The sequence below is a fragment of the Cibotium barometz genome, chromosome 3, assembly GCF_041138505.1.
Source record: "Cibotium barometz isolate CiBa-2024 chromosome 3, ASM4113850v1, whole genome shotgun sequence".
Taxonomy (NCBI): Eukaryota; Viridiplantae; Streptophyta; class Polypodiopsida; order Cyatheales; family Cibotiaceae; genus Cibotium; species Cibotium barometz.
This window is the reverse complement of record NC_141048.1, coordinates 58,392,741-58,409,639: the sequence shown is the minus strand read 5'-3', so window position 1 is coordinate 58,409,639 and position 16,899 is coordinate 58,392,741. Positions and strand designations below refer to the sequence as shown.

The window sequence follows — 16,899 nt, the reverse complement described above, 5'->3', positions numbered from 1 at the left end:
ACACGGACGAGGGGATTCTGATTCCTTAGTTCTGCGCTGTGTGCGAGTAGCAAGGCGCCGCGGCCAAGCCCAAACCCTAGAAAATATTTTTTGAAAAAAAAAACAAAAAAACAAAAATAAAAAATGAAATTTGAAAAAAAATAATATTTTTGTGAAAAAAAAACGAAAAACGAAACCCGCGTGGAGAGGAAAGAAATGTTTATTTTTGGAGAAATTTTTTTTGAAAAGAAATACCCCCAAATGACCCCGACCCCGATCCCAGCCTCCTCGGTCACGATCTTTTGATATATATATAGGAGAGTGAGCCTCCATAGCCTTCTTTCAAGTGAAAGCTTAAGGGAAGTGGAGCTGTATATGTAGTCCATCCCCCAAGGAGTGGAGTGAGCATGTGGGATAAAGCCTTCATCTTTCCCCCACCCACAAGCAAATAGAGTGTTCTGAGGACCACGGGAGCTCCGGATAGGCAAACACTGTGCTGTAAAGCACGCTAGGACCCCTTGAACAATACACTCGTCTCTCGAGCCATCACACGCCCTAGTCCAGGTTCGACCATAAGTAAGGGGTAGAAAACGGGTTGAAAACAATACAAAAACAAGTAAAAATGGGGTACGAAACACCCGAGAAACCACTTGGGTGGGCTTCAAGGGTAGTTACCAACGCCCGTAGGGTACCCATGTCACATGCATCTACGCTCTGGTCGGGTGCTAGGCTCACACCATCCCTCCACGTTAGCATCTTGGCCTTCAGCTGGAACCCAAGTGCAACCCAAGATCCATGAATAGCGGATAGTGACTCGTCCTCTGACTCAGAAGCCATGGAAGGGAACCCTACCAAGAACCATGAGGAGGCAAGCCAAAACATGCCAGTTTGGGCCCCACAACCCGGATCTAGCATGTTTAGTCGTCTAATAGAGACCTTTAGTAGAGCTACATGCTCTGAACATGCGACAAGTGAAGTAAACAAAGAAGGAGGGGTAGTAGATTCGCCATTCACATCTCATGTATACCCCACCCTCCCAAAGAGTGTCTATGTGGATATTCTATCCACTTCGTTTAATGAAGGCCCTATTGAGCTACCACCTTTCTGATGCTCTTCCTAAAGTAGAGGTCCCTAGAAGTCAATCCATAAGAAGTGACATTGTGTCCACTTCAAGAGAACCGTTTGGCACGCCAAGTCTAGATGGGATATTTCTCAATGAAAATTGGGAATATGATCTACACACGGAGACTTTGACTGACCTATACACGGGTTACACATACGATGTAGGTTGGTTAGAAGTCATACGATCTACATCTAGTGCCACTAATTTAGAGGAGCAACAACAAATGATATGTGAGGTTATTCATAGAATTATCCAATTCGAGAGGCAAAATAGGGAAGTGAACCTAGTTTCCACTGGCCCTATGAAATTTTTGGATACGGGCAAGGCCAAACAACCAACCCTGTCACAATTGGAGACTCCCCCGGAGTCCAAAGACCCTTCGTATGTTGTTTCGCTGGAGTCTCAATGCAGGTTGAGCCCATGAGCAGTAACTTTAGCTTTCCAACCTTAGCTCAACTTTCCATTAGGGAATCCACAATGCCTACTCTGATGATGAGCATGACGGAAAGTGCACCTGTTACCACTGTAGTTAGTACGACACCGCTACCTAGTGGAACAGTACCTACAACAGTGCGTGCCAGTGCCTATTGACCATATGCCTATCTACCATATGCGTGCCAGTGCCTATTGACCATATGCCTATCGACCATATGTACCTATCGCTACTCATGCTCATGTAGCTCCTACGCCTCTTGTTATGCCAATGTCATATGCTCCACGATCGCCTTATCACACAACCCTTATCCAAGAGGAGCTAGGCCTAGTCACATATCATATTCTATGTCAGCTGCATACATACCAAGACCAATGCCAACTCCTATCAACCAGGCTATCCCAGAAGTGCCTCCACCAGCTATGCCTACGCACCTTGGTGATCTTGCAGCGTTTGCTCAGACGATCAGACGATCTATAGCGGAAAACATGCGGGGCATGCCTGAGAGAGAGCCTAGAAGCAAGGCGGTGCAAGTTGCTAAGCTCACTCAGAACTTCAGTGGTGGGGTAACGAAGATGTTAGGAAGCACATTGAAGATGTTAGGAAGCACATTGAAGTTTTTTACACGTGTGTGATTCCTTGGAAGATCACAATGAGCTACATAAGTGTAAAGCCTTCTTGCTTGAAAGAATGTTTAGTGAGGGAATGCCTGACCCCATCGAAGAGGAAGTGATTCTATCTTCACCAATCCCTAGCCAGGGGCGGATATCTCGAAAAGTACTATTGAATGTGTCCAAGCTAATGGATTTCATGTCCTCTGAAATCAGAACCACGATCATATCCAAGTTATACGGAGATCCTGAGCTATTCGTAGCTCTTCGGGCATTTCTCAATGGAGAACTAAAGGCGGGGTTACCACAATTTGCAAATATGGATAGACCCGACACGCTTCAAGATGAAGGGAAACATTGGGATCTACAACCCAACCTAGATGAAGACTCGGTCATTGAAATACCTGTTAACAAGTTGGGACAGTACTTTGAAGGTGACGAATCTAATGCAACCCTCCCCATTACTACCAAGGGATTAACTCTAAAGGGAATCCTTGATGGTGGTGCTGGAGTGAGTATTGTGACTAAAAACTGTTGGGAATCTATGGGAAGACCTCACCTTGAAGTCACAAACATAGTGGTTAAGATGGCAAACGGAACTATTGCTAAACCTATTGGAATGTTAAGGGACCTTAAGATCAAGGTTCTGGGATACAAGGTAAGACATACCTTCATCGTAATGGATTTCTCTAAGCATCCTATGTCATATCAAATAATCTTAGGACGTCCTTTCATGAGGGAAGCACAAATGGTGCATGACTGGTCGAAAAACCATATCTACCTACAGTTCCAGGACTCTGTCATTCGAGTTGATCTTGAGAATGGTTGCGCGCATCCTTTAGGAAGCAAGGTTATCATCGATCGGATACCGCTATTCACTAAGCCCCATTAAAGTATTGCTATACATGCAAAAAAGAGACTGATGATGGGAAAGATTCTCCTTATATGGGTGTCCTACCGGGTATGATTGAGTCGGATAATGTGGATTGGGTACACCTAGCGGCAACCATAGACACATGGGGAAATAGACGCACAAGTTGGGTAATGCCTGAGGGGCAAGATATGGCACCGTTTAGTGCCAGTAAACATGATAGGTGTTATGCACTTGACTCCTGATGGCAAGAAAGTGGCAAACTCCCCTGACACTGAAAGTAGCGAAGACTTTGACCAATGCAATTCTGAGTCTAAATCTCAAGAAGAAACTAACTCTGAGCCTGATGGGGGGGATGAATCAAATATTCACCCAAGTGTGGAAGCAAGGTGCTCAAGGCCTAGGACAGTGACCTCCTGTAGTTCATCCGAGAGTGAGGGGGACACAAGTGAAGATCGACCAAGTGAGTCTGAATCTGATAGAAACAAAAATCAAAAACTTGGTAAGAAGAAAACGAGACATAAGCGACAACGCTATTGAGCTAATGTACGAACTACAATAAACAAAGAGAGATCCACTGCAGAATGGCTTAGTTATGTAGGAGCTATTGACGCTCATCGGAAGTTAGTGGATAATTGGGGACAATACCTCCAAAGTGTCATGTGGTGTATTCCGCAACCTCATGATGTCGCCCAATTAGAAATCGAAGAGAAGCCAAAACTAAGTCGTACTGTGAGAAGGCGGCAAAAGCAAGAGTTAGCTCAGCAACAAAAGGATGTGGAATTAAAAGAAAAAAATTAGCACAACAGGAACCGGTAGACTTACACATTTCACTGTTGTTGTGAGACCTGGCAAAAAAAAAGTCATGGCTGATCATTTGTCTTGCATACCTAATGGTGAAGCTCCTACGGGGGTTGATGATGACTTACCTGCTGACACTTCCCTATTCATGGTGGAGACAATGCCTGAATGGAGTGAAAAGATTGTTAACTTTTTGGTTAATGGCTTTCCACCCAAGGAGCTTCGTAAAGATCTAGCTCGAAAGCTGATCAAGGAATGCGAACCCTATTGCCTGATAGCCGGGACTCTTTATAAAAGAGGAAAGGATGACGTTCTTAGGCATTGTGCCCGAGAGGATGAGTATCTATACATTTTGCAAGAGGCACATATGGGCGTAGCCGATGGTTACTTCTCAGGAGACTTAACTGCATGAAAGATCTTACAATCAGGGTATTGGTGGCCCACTATGTTCCAAGATGCATCACTTTTTGTGAAGGGTTGCGATGAATGCCAACACTACAAGAAACCCCAGCGGAAAGATCGGCGGATGTCCGTACACCCAATTCAAGTAAATCAACCATTTGAAAAGTGGGGTTTAGACTTTGTAGGTCCGATTAGCCCAGCGGCCTGCAACACACAATCTCGCTATATTATTGTGGCCACTGACTATATGACCAAATGGGCTGAAGCGAAAGCGACATGTAAGGTAGATGCGAGGACAACAGCTATGTTCCTCTTTGAAAATATAATCACACACTTCGGTTGTCCTTTTGAACTTTGAGCGACAATGGTACGCATTTTATAAATGAAGTGATTAAGGAGCTCACAACAAATTTCATGATATCCCATTATAAATCTACTCCGTATTATCCACAAGCGAATGGCCAAGCCGAGAGTACCAACAAGACTTTAATATCTGTCCTGATGACAAAGACTGTTAAGGCTCATCGCACGGATTGGGATCTAAAGCTTACGACAGCTCTATGGGCCTATCGTAGTGCGTACAAAGTGCCTATTAATTGCACACCATTCAAAATGGTATATGGCCAAGAAGCAGTCATGCCGTGGGAATTTGTCACTCCTAGTCTTCGTGTTGCTACTCAAGAGGGTTGGATGGTAATCCCTTAGTAGAGCGTTTGTATATCCTTGAGCGGCTAAACGAAGAAAGACAATTGGCGGTGTACAATGTCCTTGTGGAGAAGGATAGAAGGAAAAAATGGTTTGATCGCCACCTGAAAGACAAGGACATCAAGGTTGGGGATAAAGTCCTGATGTATGGAGTGCGTAACGAAAAGAAGAAGCTCAAATAGTATAGAGTATGTGAAATTACCCCGCAAGGTACCATCCAAGTGGAGACTCTCGACGGAGTTGAAACTATTGGATTCCTCAATGGGAGTAAATTCAAAAGATACTATGACCCCCTGAGCCAAGAGGAGTTACATGCAATCCATCAGAAGAAGGCAGCTAAAGAACAAGCTGAGCTTAAGAAGATACAAGTAAGAATTAAAGCCAAAGAACGTCAACAGCATGCTAGGCGCCAAACGAGAAGCCAACTTGGGGATTACGCAAGCATTTTTCGAGGAGGCAGAGGAGGATTCACTGGAATCTGACCCGCCTCTAAGATACCCAATTGAGTTACAGAGTCCTTACAGGGAGGTGCTGTATAATGCATTATTGGATACAGGAGCTCAACACAATTTGCTATCATATCGCGTGTGGTGTCAACTTGGAAAACCACCTTTATCCAAGTGTGCTATCCAAGTTAAAGGAATCAACAAGAAGAAAATCCCTGTCTCAGGAATTCTGCACACTCCAGTTGCCTATGACAAGGGGACCGTAATTCAAAGCTTTTTGGTTATGTCTGCTAGTACCATGGAGGGGACTGTAAACTTAGGGCACAAATGGATGTTAGCCACCAAGTGCAATATTGATTGGGCAACCACGCGAGTTACAACGCAAGAACCCGCTCTTGGCTAACCGCTCAAAATCTCGCACCTAAGTCATCAACTCTGGACAAAATGCTAGATAACGAAAAATCACAGTCAAGTGGCAAAACCATCTTTGATTGTTTGCCACCCCTCTAACGCTTCAACACCAAGAGTGGAAACAAGCAGTGTGGTCTCCAAGGCTCCGCTTACTGTGCCAAAGAGTACATACAAATGGGTCCCAAAAGCTTCGTTAACAGCTACCTCCCCCTGCTCAATCTCGTTCAGACAAGAAGCCTCGTAGAAGGAAAGTAGCTACCCGCCCAAGAAAAGGCAACGTAACATCACATGGATTCCTAAAAAATTATTAGTAGCCCAAGGGTACCTAAACATAAGCTAAATCCCTCTACATCACCTGTAAAACCTTGCAAACCAAATGTTGCCACCCCAATGACAATTCAAGAGTGGTAAGGGAAAGGTAACAGAGTGCTCCGCACCACTTCTTCCAGAGCTAGTTTGGATTCCCAAACGATATCGATCAATACCACCTAGCTCAGGAAGGGGGGAACCACATGAAGCTTCTAGCTCCTCATGCCACGCACACGTTGATATAGAAGTTTCTTCATGCTCTACACCTACTCTTGTCAACACCCAACAAGAGACCGATGAGTCTATGTCTCCCCTTGTAAAAGTATCGTCGGAAACCATTTCCTCCATTCGTTCATGGGAGCGTACACACTACCATCTCTGCAATTTGATGTGGCCACAAGGGTCATAAAAAGCTATCTGCCCACATCACCACCTATGACCCGCTGGACAAATTGGTTCCAAGAGGCTGCAACATCATTGCAGAAAATATGATCTACCCAAGGAAAGGGGAAGCATGTACTCACGCTCGACATTCTATTGCTCCCTAACCTTCTCCCCTGACCATGTAATTGCCAAATTCAAGGGGATGTATATATATAGCTTCATACACAAAAAAAAGAAAAGAAAAGAAAAATAATAAAAAGAGCAAGAGCACATTAAGAGGAGAAATATCCGTAAACCTACTGATGCTATATTTGTGTTTGCAGATATGGCAGATGCACGAGCATCACACACTTCATCCACTCCCACCTTTGGTGAGAGGTATCATCTGTACCTTTCTCAGATATTTCACATGTGCTATCCTGTAATTAAAACCGAATTGGATCATATAGATGTACTAGCCAGAGAGAAAAATGTTGAGGAATTAGAATGGCTAATTTGCCTATTGACCATGACTGACCCCTACTCCGTAGAGGACATATCCCCGATAGCCCAAGACTTTCCTTTTCCACAAGATGACTATTCTCGCATGGTTACATTCTTGATGAGTTTATGTGGATGGGAAAACGAAAAAGATATATCCGACGATGAATGGACGGATGAAACTCATGGCACTACCGAGGCTGACTTTATTTATTTGGATGATGCGGATAGAGGCTTAGCCTTAGGGCTAGAGCCAGGACTCTACAACATCCTCTTACCATATCCTCAGTAGTAGTGTGGTGACTGGTAGGTAGGTTAGTGTTTTCAAATTGTTTCTAGTCTTCATTCCTTAAACGAGTCTTTAATTTTTCCCACTGATGTGCCTCGAGGTATAGTGCTTGTTAGTTGGTTGTACAGGTTGAAAAATTTGAGGTGGGTTCGCTTTCAAGTCTTGAGATTGCCGCAACGTTCATACATAATTATCTCATCAAATTGCGGGCATTTCTCATCGAATCAAGGAGATCTCCAAAATAGAGGTGTAATTCTTCCATGCCCACTCTCTTTTATTTTTAATGTTCAATTAATTGCATGAACTATAATGCATGACCACATGGAACTTGTCAAAGCACTAGTTAGTTTTGAAGTTGCATGACGTGCTAGTGTAAATCATTAATGACTTTAGCCTTATTGGATATATTCTTGAGAATGCATGAAGTCTTTAGTTAACCTGGGAATATGGTTGTCTTAAGTCTAGGGTTATAACCATCTTAATGTTTGAACAACTTGGCTGTGTGTGTGTGTTGACCTCTAGGACGACATAGCTTTTATCCCTTTGTCAAAAGGATGTAAGAACACATTATAGTTTAGGAGCGAAGATCAAAAGAAATAAATTAAAAAAAAAAGCCTACAATAAATGGCAATGCAAGTCTATTATGTGCTCTAATGTTGGCCTATTGCCTTATTGACACTTGGTAGGCGAGGAATATTCTACTCCAGACCGATGCCCTGGGTTGGTAGGGGGTAGCCTTGCCTAAGGTGAACTAATAGATTCCTGGAGAATGCCTTGTGTTAAAAATGGTACCAGGATCGATGTTAGTTTTGCCTTAGGGAGGTCACCATTGTGTGTAAAAATTGTCACGTGCATAAAGAAATAAAGGCAAAAGGCTCCTGTAACTCTGATGTTTCTTGTGTCCCTAGGCTCGTGGTATTAACTTGTTCTTAGAGTAGACACATTGTGGTCATCTGTTTATTTATTAAGCTTGGTAATTTTCCTTGTTTGACTTAGGCCGGTTATAGACCTTGATTAACCTTCGACACCTTGCTAACTCTTGATTTACTTTCAATAATTTTAAACTCTTATTAATTTGCTACGCTAGCTCATTCATGTGACCCCTTAAACTAAGTTCTCATGGCAACATCCATTGTGGTCTAACATGCTTAAATTTATTACACTCTATATCTTTTGAATCCCAGTATACTTTCACTCTACTTCCCTGTTTTGCAGACGGTCTACCACAACAAATCCTATTGAGCTTACCATACCATAGCTTTTGAGGACAGAATCTACATCAGGAAAGGGGGCATGTTAACCTATGACGAACTTTGAGACGTACTATGTTTTACGTCATGTAATTAATTTAAGTATTCTGAGTCATGGACCGGGCTTGTCGGCACCACATGTAAAGGATAAAGGGATTGGGTGATCGCCGATGAGAGGCGCACCTTGAATATCAGCAGGATAAGGGTTAGGATCGACCGGCCATGTGTTGACGCCCATGTGTGAACGGCTAGGTTTCATATAAGTGTCAAATGTAACCCTAAAACTCTCATTCTCAATGTGTTGAATACAAGGAGTGCTCTTGCCTTATCTTCTCAGTCCCCTTCTCCTGCCTGCGTGTGTGTGTGTGTGTGTGTGTGTGAGAGAGAGAGAGAGAGAGAGAGAGAGAGAGAGAGAGCGATCGAGCATTGTGTGGCGGCACGGCGGTGGCAAGACGGTAGAGCAGCGACGGCGGCTCCTTCTTCATTGTGACGCGAGAATCCTTCACGACGGCGGTTTGAGCGGTGAGTGACACATCTTTGCTTCCTGTTTGAGCTTGCTAGTTTTTGGTTGTATGCTTGCAGCCATTCGTGGCTCGCATACGGTGTTCGGCAAGTCCCAAGCTCCGACTCGTGCGGCGGCAAAAGCGCACACTTTTCTTGGGGCGACTATAATCCAAAGGAAAAATCAACCCTATCTTTTGGCAAGGATACAGAGAAGGGACATGATAAGCCTAAAAGAAAGACAAATGCAACTATTGTTATGGAAGAGAGGCTATTATCAAAAAAAGACTGGAGAAAGAGAAGGAGAAAGAGTGAGGCATGGTTGTGACTAACGATCAACACCAGGTGCTAAAGAGGAGTCAACGAACTTTGCACACGATGATTGGGCATTCCTTGTACATGGCTAATTTATGACCCGCCTCTCAATGATGTATACATGTACATGATAAATCGGTATATATGGTATTTTGATAGTGGAGCATATTACTTATCAATGTGTTTTGTTTGAAAATCTCTCGAGTCTGCTTCTTAAGGAGGCACAATCACATGTGCAATCAACTCCACATATCAAGTGAAAGGAGTTGGTAAGGTTGTTCTCATTGCTATAAATGGTGGGACAAACACTCTCTCAAAAGTCTTATTTGTTCCATGTATTAAAAATAACTTGCTATTTAGTCTCTGCCATTGCTAGGGCAAGCCTAGTGGTTAAATTTGTTGATGACAAGTGTATAGTTCATGATCGGAGTGATGGAGACATCACTGTGGTATCTAATACTCTAAGCCATGGGCTTTACAAGCTGGACATGTATGAGAGATTGGCATATAATGCTTGTTCACAATTACTGCCACACATGAGCTATATAGGTGATGCAAAGCTAGGGCATGCCTGCTCTTTGGTCACTTGAATTTTGGCAGTTTATTGTGCCAAAAAGCCAAGAGATGTTGTTAGATTTGCCAACCCTATCAAACATGTATGTGAGGGAAGCATTTTAGGCAAGATGCAACGAGCATCATTCCCGAAAGATGGATTAGTAAGGGTTGTCCATAAATTATAACTTATACATAGTGATGTATGTGGTCCTATAATAAGGACACAATCAATCGGGGGATATCTCTACTTTGTGATTTTTATTGATGACTATTCTACGTACACCTAAGTGTATCCATTGAAAGCAAAGCGAGAGGTTTTTAGATGCTTTAGACACTTTGTTTCTATGCTAAAAATGTTTCTACATGTAAAGTTCACACCCATATGTACAGATCGTGGGGGATGAGGGAGGGGGGTATATGTCAAAAGAGTTTCATGCATATATGGCTGAAAGAGGCATAAAACATCAATGCACAATGCCTTACACACACCTCAACAAAATGGTGCGGCTTAGATGTATATAAATTTTATTTTTTTCATACATTACCTAAGAAGCTACCACTTGAAAGACAAAATAAATGCATTTAGTTATAAGTTTTCTTGGCCTATGCTTGAATTACATACCATTCATATTTCATCGTCCATGTATGGTTTCACCACACCATGATCTTACAAAGAAGAATTGTCTTTAAATTGACAACCATACAGCGGAATGTCTTTCAAAAGCTCAAGGATGCTATTGTTACAAGACTTGTGTTTGTAATTTCAAACTTGCATTAACCATTCGAAGTTGAATCTGATGCAAGTGAAGCTTGCATTGGGGCTATTTTGAATCAAGGCGGCCATGTCGTCGCTTATGAAAGCCATTGGCTGCAAGCGTTATAGCTCTCTTTGGGGAGTTATGGAAAGAATTATATAATCATTTTTAAGCAATATTGTTTGGGGGGTATCTTTTTGGGGGCTGAATTTATAGGTAAAATCGATCATCGTAGTTTTTGATACTTTCTCACACAATCAAAATATCCGTAGAAAAACATGTGAAATGGGTGAATTTCCTCTCAATGTTTCATCTTTAGATTTTACACACTCTTGAAATGAACAATGCAATAGCCATGCCTTGTCCAAGAGAACACGTGGCTGCAATTTCTTTTGTCCATCATAAAGACCTCTCGAAAATGCAAGATTCTTATTGATTGGATGAAGATTTTTCATGCATATAAATTGCCAAACAAGATGGAAGACCCCTCTTACACACATCAATTATCGGTGGTTAAAAATCTTTGCAAGAAAGTCTTGGATAATACCAAATGTGGGACGTAGGAGTATTTTTACTACTCGTGCTTGTGAGAATTTATTTATTTCTTGGCTAGGAATGTGGACGAACATAGAAGCTCGTGTTTTAGGAGAGGTGATGTGTAAAACATATCAAAATTTGATAGGCATAAAACACTTCAACCTTTGCCTATTTTGAACTAGCCATGGGAAAGTATTGCAATGGAACTAAACGTGGATTTGCCCCCCAAAAAAAACTTGGAAATTATGCCATATGGACTATTATTGATAGGTTTAGCAAGCAAGCACATTTCATGACAGAAGACTCGTTGATAGCAAGCAAGGACATTTTATTCATGTCAACAAGACCATTAAGGAAGAGCATATGGCTCAAATTTTCTTAGCATAGGTGTTCAAACATCAATGGGATGCCCACATCTATTGTATGAGATATATAGACAAACCCAAGGACATCGAGTTTCTTTTGCAAAGCTTTGCTCGACAATATGAACGCAAAGCTGACACCATTTAATAGGTTTAGCAAGTAGGGACATTTTATTCATGTCAAGAAAACCATCAAGTTAGAGCATATGGCTCAAATTTTTTTAACATCCTAGGATGCTCACAACTATTGTAGAAGATAGAGACACATCCTAGGACAATAAATCTCTTTTGCAAAGTAGCAAATTCATATGTGCTCAATATGCTGAAACTCTATGTGGTTAACAAAAAAACAACTTAGCAAAAGTATTTGCCACTTATGGAGTTTGCATTCGATGCCATAGTTCACTCATCACTAGCAACACATCTTTTGAGGTTATCAATGCATCCTTCTAGCTAAGGGTGACTTTTTTTTTGCAAAAGCTATGTAAGGGATCTTGATACTATATTTGCACAAGTGCAAGCAAAGAGAGGTCTCAAGAAAAGCACAAGAAGGCTATAGAAAGCATTTAGACAAATAAATCTCAAGGAGGTTGATTTGGTATTGCTGAAATTTAAGAGACTCCAAAAGCATCCAAGAAAAGAAGGATGTATCCAAAGATTTTCATCAATTATTGCGGATTGTTTTAGATCACACAAGACAACATTAAAGTGGCTTTCATGCTTGCATTACCAAATCACTAGGATTAATGAAGTGGCATTCAAGCTTGCATTACCTTCTCACTAGAGAGAATACATAATACTTTTCATGTTAGCCACTTGAAGAGTTATGTCAAACCCAAACCCACAAATCCTCTTTCTAAATATCCACTTGAATCACTAGGATTAACGAAGTCATGTTCATGCTACTTGAAGAGTTATGTCAGACCCAAACCCACAAATCCTCTTCCTAAAGATCCACCTGAAGTGGATGAGCTCAAGATAGTCACTAGCTAAATTACTGCAAGTTGTTTGGTCGAGCAAGGTTCCATACCAAAGGAGCTGTATATTCGGTATACAATGATCGAGGATGGGCGGATTATCCAACACAACATTGCATTTTGTATGACCAAGATACTTGGCATATGTTCTATGAGCGTGAGCGCGCTTTCAGTTGTCCACGCTTGATCTGATGCATGTGAATGTCCACAAAACCAAGGATGCTTGGACACCCGCCATAAGCACACAAGTAGAAAACAACGAACAAGTGGCTACGCCCATCTGCAAACAGCACGGAGGAGGCATCTATATTGGACGTCCTCTTCTACCCTTTCCTACAATTGCGATTTTCAAATTTGGCTTATTCCACTTTGTCACCTACCTTCTACCTCATTGAGTAGTTGTTGGGACTAATTATTAGCATGTTTCTTGAGCATATCCTACATACTAAAGATGCTCTCTAGCTGGCCTAAACTATCTATCATGCTAAAGTGTGCGTAACTAACTTAAAAACTAATCATCCAAGGATACACACTCTCAATACAGAACCTTCTGGACTTCAACATCTCTTACAACATCGCCCTCAAAGCCTTTCACATTCCCTTTGGCATTCTCTCCTCTCAAAGCAACATGATAAAGTGCAAAATAACCAAGGCTTGTCCAAACAGAAATGAAAAATAAACCAACCAAAAACATGAAGCAAAATCACAATGACACGTGCAGCCAAATGCTTCCATTTTCATTTCATTCATTACAATATAACCTAATGGAGGAAACGTCACAACAGCATGCAATTAAGTTGAGCATACAAGGATAGTAGTGAAAGTGGTAGTGATGCAATGGAAGCTAGCTACTTCTGTTAGCTCTCCAAGACACTTCTAAGAATGACATGGGTTCAATCAATGACCTTTCACCTACAAGGACACGAGAATTTCCTATCGTGGTTGAGGGAGGATGGATGTTGCATGCCTCAAGTTGTGTTAGTGATGACCATATAAGTCAAGCTACGCATGTAAGGATAGAAAGCAAAGGTGACAACGATAGCTTTCAAAGAAAAGACTTAAACTGAAAAAAAAAGTGTGCCCTCTGCAGGTATTAATTAGCGTATAGACTACAGTAGAAATACTCAAATGCAACCAGATTCCAACAATACTAAAAAGCTCATCCTATTGACATACAGGAGAAAATTCTTTTTCAAGGCAAAGGTAAGTTAAATCCTAGGTCAAAGCAGCTTGAGAGAGCATTATTACACTAATCTACGATTGCTTTATGTCCTAATTAATCTAAAGGGAGAACCTAATAACTTTTTGCAGTATACCAAGGTCCCTGCAACTTTTCAAACGGAAAATCCCCAATGACCCAGTTACCAGTGGTTCCAAAGCTCAGCCATGAGGTGCGCTCCAAACTTCAGACCATCAAGTAGCCAAGCTTGAGTCTTCTCTCACAACTCGGCAGCAACCCCTGTGTACACAGGGCACATTCAGGACAAAAGGCATAAGAAAAGGAAAGCTTCTTCTTATCCCTACAGAGCCTGTTCTAGATCCTGGAAGGCTAACAATAGTATGAAAAAAAATTCTAGCTATGCTAGGGCATATTTGGTGAACCTACTACTTCCTCCCTATACTTTCAGCCGCATCAAGAGGATAAAAACAGATACCATAGATTAGCCAGCCTGAGTCTGCAAAAGCACTATGCCTGAGTCTCTTAGCATCGGGTCTTTTGAAACAGGTGGACAACAATCAAGACTTACCTTGGGGCCTTCATCAGATCCAACAAAACATAATCCCTTGCACTAAACTATATAATCAAGAATACTTAGCTCTACAATAACTGCTAAGAAACAAGCAGGAAAAACTAAATCAACCACCCAACAACTGCAAAACTAAATCAAGACAACTCGATTCCAATCTGCTGTGTAGTCATGTAATTAGCTGACTGAGGTGAAATATGTAGACATTCACAAAACCCTTGGAAAGGCCAATTTAAAACTTTCTTTGCTTCAGAGATTGCAGCCCAAACTGATCAATCAGGCAGCACGTTCACCAGCAGCAGGATATGGCCTAAAGCGGGCATCAGGGCCCCGTTGCGTCTGTCTCCCTGCCACACCATACCCTGTGGCATCTGTAGTGGCCCCAGATCCAGAAGGAGAGGGCCCAGCAGGAGAGCCATGAGGTTCAGCGGACCTCCAAGAAGAATCTCCATATGGGACTGAGGCAGCATATGCATCACCATAGCCAACTGGCCCACCTGCTGCACTACGAGCTGGATATCCCCCTGCATTAGAATTATAACCAGCACCATTCGTTCCATATCCATATCCCCCACTATTGTATCCAGCAGCTGTACTAGTTGACTGGCCAGCAGCACCACCTGGCGTCCAACCAGCATTCCCATAAGCATTCATTCCTGCAACTCCACCAGCTCCATATGCAGCTGGGCTCCCACCACCTGCAAACCCAGAACCAGCATGGCCCCAAGGACTCCTTGGACCAGCAGGTGCGCTACCGTAGCCAGGTGTTGGAGCCCCACCAGCTCCATAACCTGCTGGTATTCCCACATAACCTGTCCCCGGGGCACCTCCATACCCGAAGGCATACCCCCCCGAAGGTGGATATCCAGGTCCACCACCATACGACGTCCCTCCATACCCCCCATTCATGGCCACTCCATAGCCAATGTTGGGTCCATAACCAGGAGTTCCATATGAAGGGGGACCATAAGGTGAGAAACTTCCTCTGCCACCAGGAGGTGGCACATAGTGTGGACCTCCGTAAGCATTTCCAGGGCTAGAACTGTTTCCCTGGCCATAACCAGTGTTGTAAAATGCACCACGGCCAGCTCCAAACCCTTGTCCAAAGCTGCCCCCACTAGAACGTCCAGCGGATAGCTCTTTTGGTACGGCCCTCTTCACTTCAACCATCTTGTCATGCAGCTCATGAAAGTTCTTGTGCATCGCATTGTCTACAGCATCTTCAGAGTCAAATGTAATGAAGCCAAACCCCCGGGGTCGCTGGGTAGTGTGATCATACATGACCACCACATCCGTGATGGTGCCGAATTGCCCGAAATAGTTCCTAAAATCGTCTTCAGTTACAGTAGAAGCTAATCCACCAACAAAAATTTTCTTGGTCCTGGTAGTGTTTCCAGACACTGGAACACCACCAGCGTTGTTGCTTCTAGGGTAATTCTGCTGCTCCTCCCTGCGGACAGCTTTCTTGACTTCCACCTATATAAATTAAGACAGAGAGCTAAACTAGTCACAAAATACTGACAAAACCCTAAGACTGACCCAGGGCCCTCAACTCATATCCTAAAACTAACCCTAAAACTAGTCTTAATCCTAGCACAGACACAAAGAGAGCAAGAAAGGAACTTACCATCCGGCCGTCGACTGTGTGCTTTTCAAGGAGAACCCTGTCAGCCACTGCAGGGTCTGCGAACTCTACAAATCCGAAGCCTCTGGCGCGCCCAGTAGCTCTGTCCTTCATAATCACTGCCTCCACGACGTCGCCAAAGGCTTGAAAGTAATCTTTGAGCCTCTCCTCGGAGGTCTCCCATGGAATTCCCCCCACGAAAACCTTGCTCTGGTCCGAATCCATGGATAGCAATACAACAGCAAGAAAGGTACACAGGAAGCTCGCTCAACAGTAACCCTAGACGGGAAAGATGGTCGAAGCCGTAATTGGGAGAGGTTCTAAAACCCTAGAAGGCCGAAAGGTGAGGGGGCCGTTGAGCTTGAAAGAAAGCCGAGGGTTTCAAAATCTCTCTTATACCAGTCCTACCACAAAGGACTCCTCATGAAAATGATCACCTAAATGTGACATTTCTTCTCTAATTCATTATTACTTCTTCTTCTCCGTCTTTCCTGTTCCAAGACATAATGAGGCCACACTACAAATTTTTGATGCTACTTGCAAATTTCAGGGTAAAGGCTTTAGAAATTCTAAGATTTTAGATAGCTTATACATACATTCTGTTTTAGATAGTCTGAGGTAAAAATACCTTCGAGTTATTATAAACAAGACCTTTTTCCACACACGTGTGAGGGGGCATGGTTCCCTTGGCCAGTCAACTCAAATCGTCAACAAATTCTTGATCCAACGGTTGGCGATTATTGAATGTTTGGCTTTTCCAGTTGAGCTCATTAACCAAAAACACATATTGGCATTTAATTTTTTTATTTCTTGTCACAAGCATCCAGTTTACAAGAGTTGCCACAGCGAGCCTCATTTTTTTGTCCTAAATTTCGTAGGACATTAGTGAGATGCGCGATTCTCTTGGGTGATCAACTCAAATCATTGACATGTTCTCAACCAAATCACTCATGCATTTTTCATTTTCATGGTTGTTAGTCATAACCTCTATGGTCAAGTGGGGATGCCTATGTGATCATTACATATACATG

At 42.7% G+C, this 16,899-nt stretch overlaps 1 protein-coding gene across 1 annotated transcript; it reads right to left on the bottom strand.

The window, feature by feature from the left end:
• Positions 1-13,644: 13,644 nt before the first annotated feature.
• LOC147640311 (uncharacterized) lies at positions 13,645-16,387 on the bottom strand. The gene is made up of 2 exons (XM_086779060.1): positions 15,872-16,387; positions 13,645-15,720 (listed from the first exon to the last, which is right to left on the bottom strand). Exons 1-2 carry the CDS (start codon positions 16,091-16,093, stop codon positions 14,521-14,523), a joined length of 1,422 nt encoding a protein of 473 aa, XP_086635186.1. The 5' UTR covers positions 16,094-16,387; the 3' UTR covers positions 13,645-14,520.
• Between the last annotated feature and the right edge of the window lie 512 nt (positions 16,388-16,899).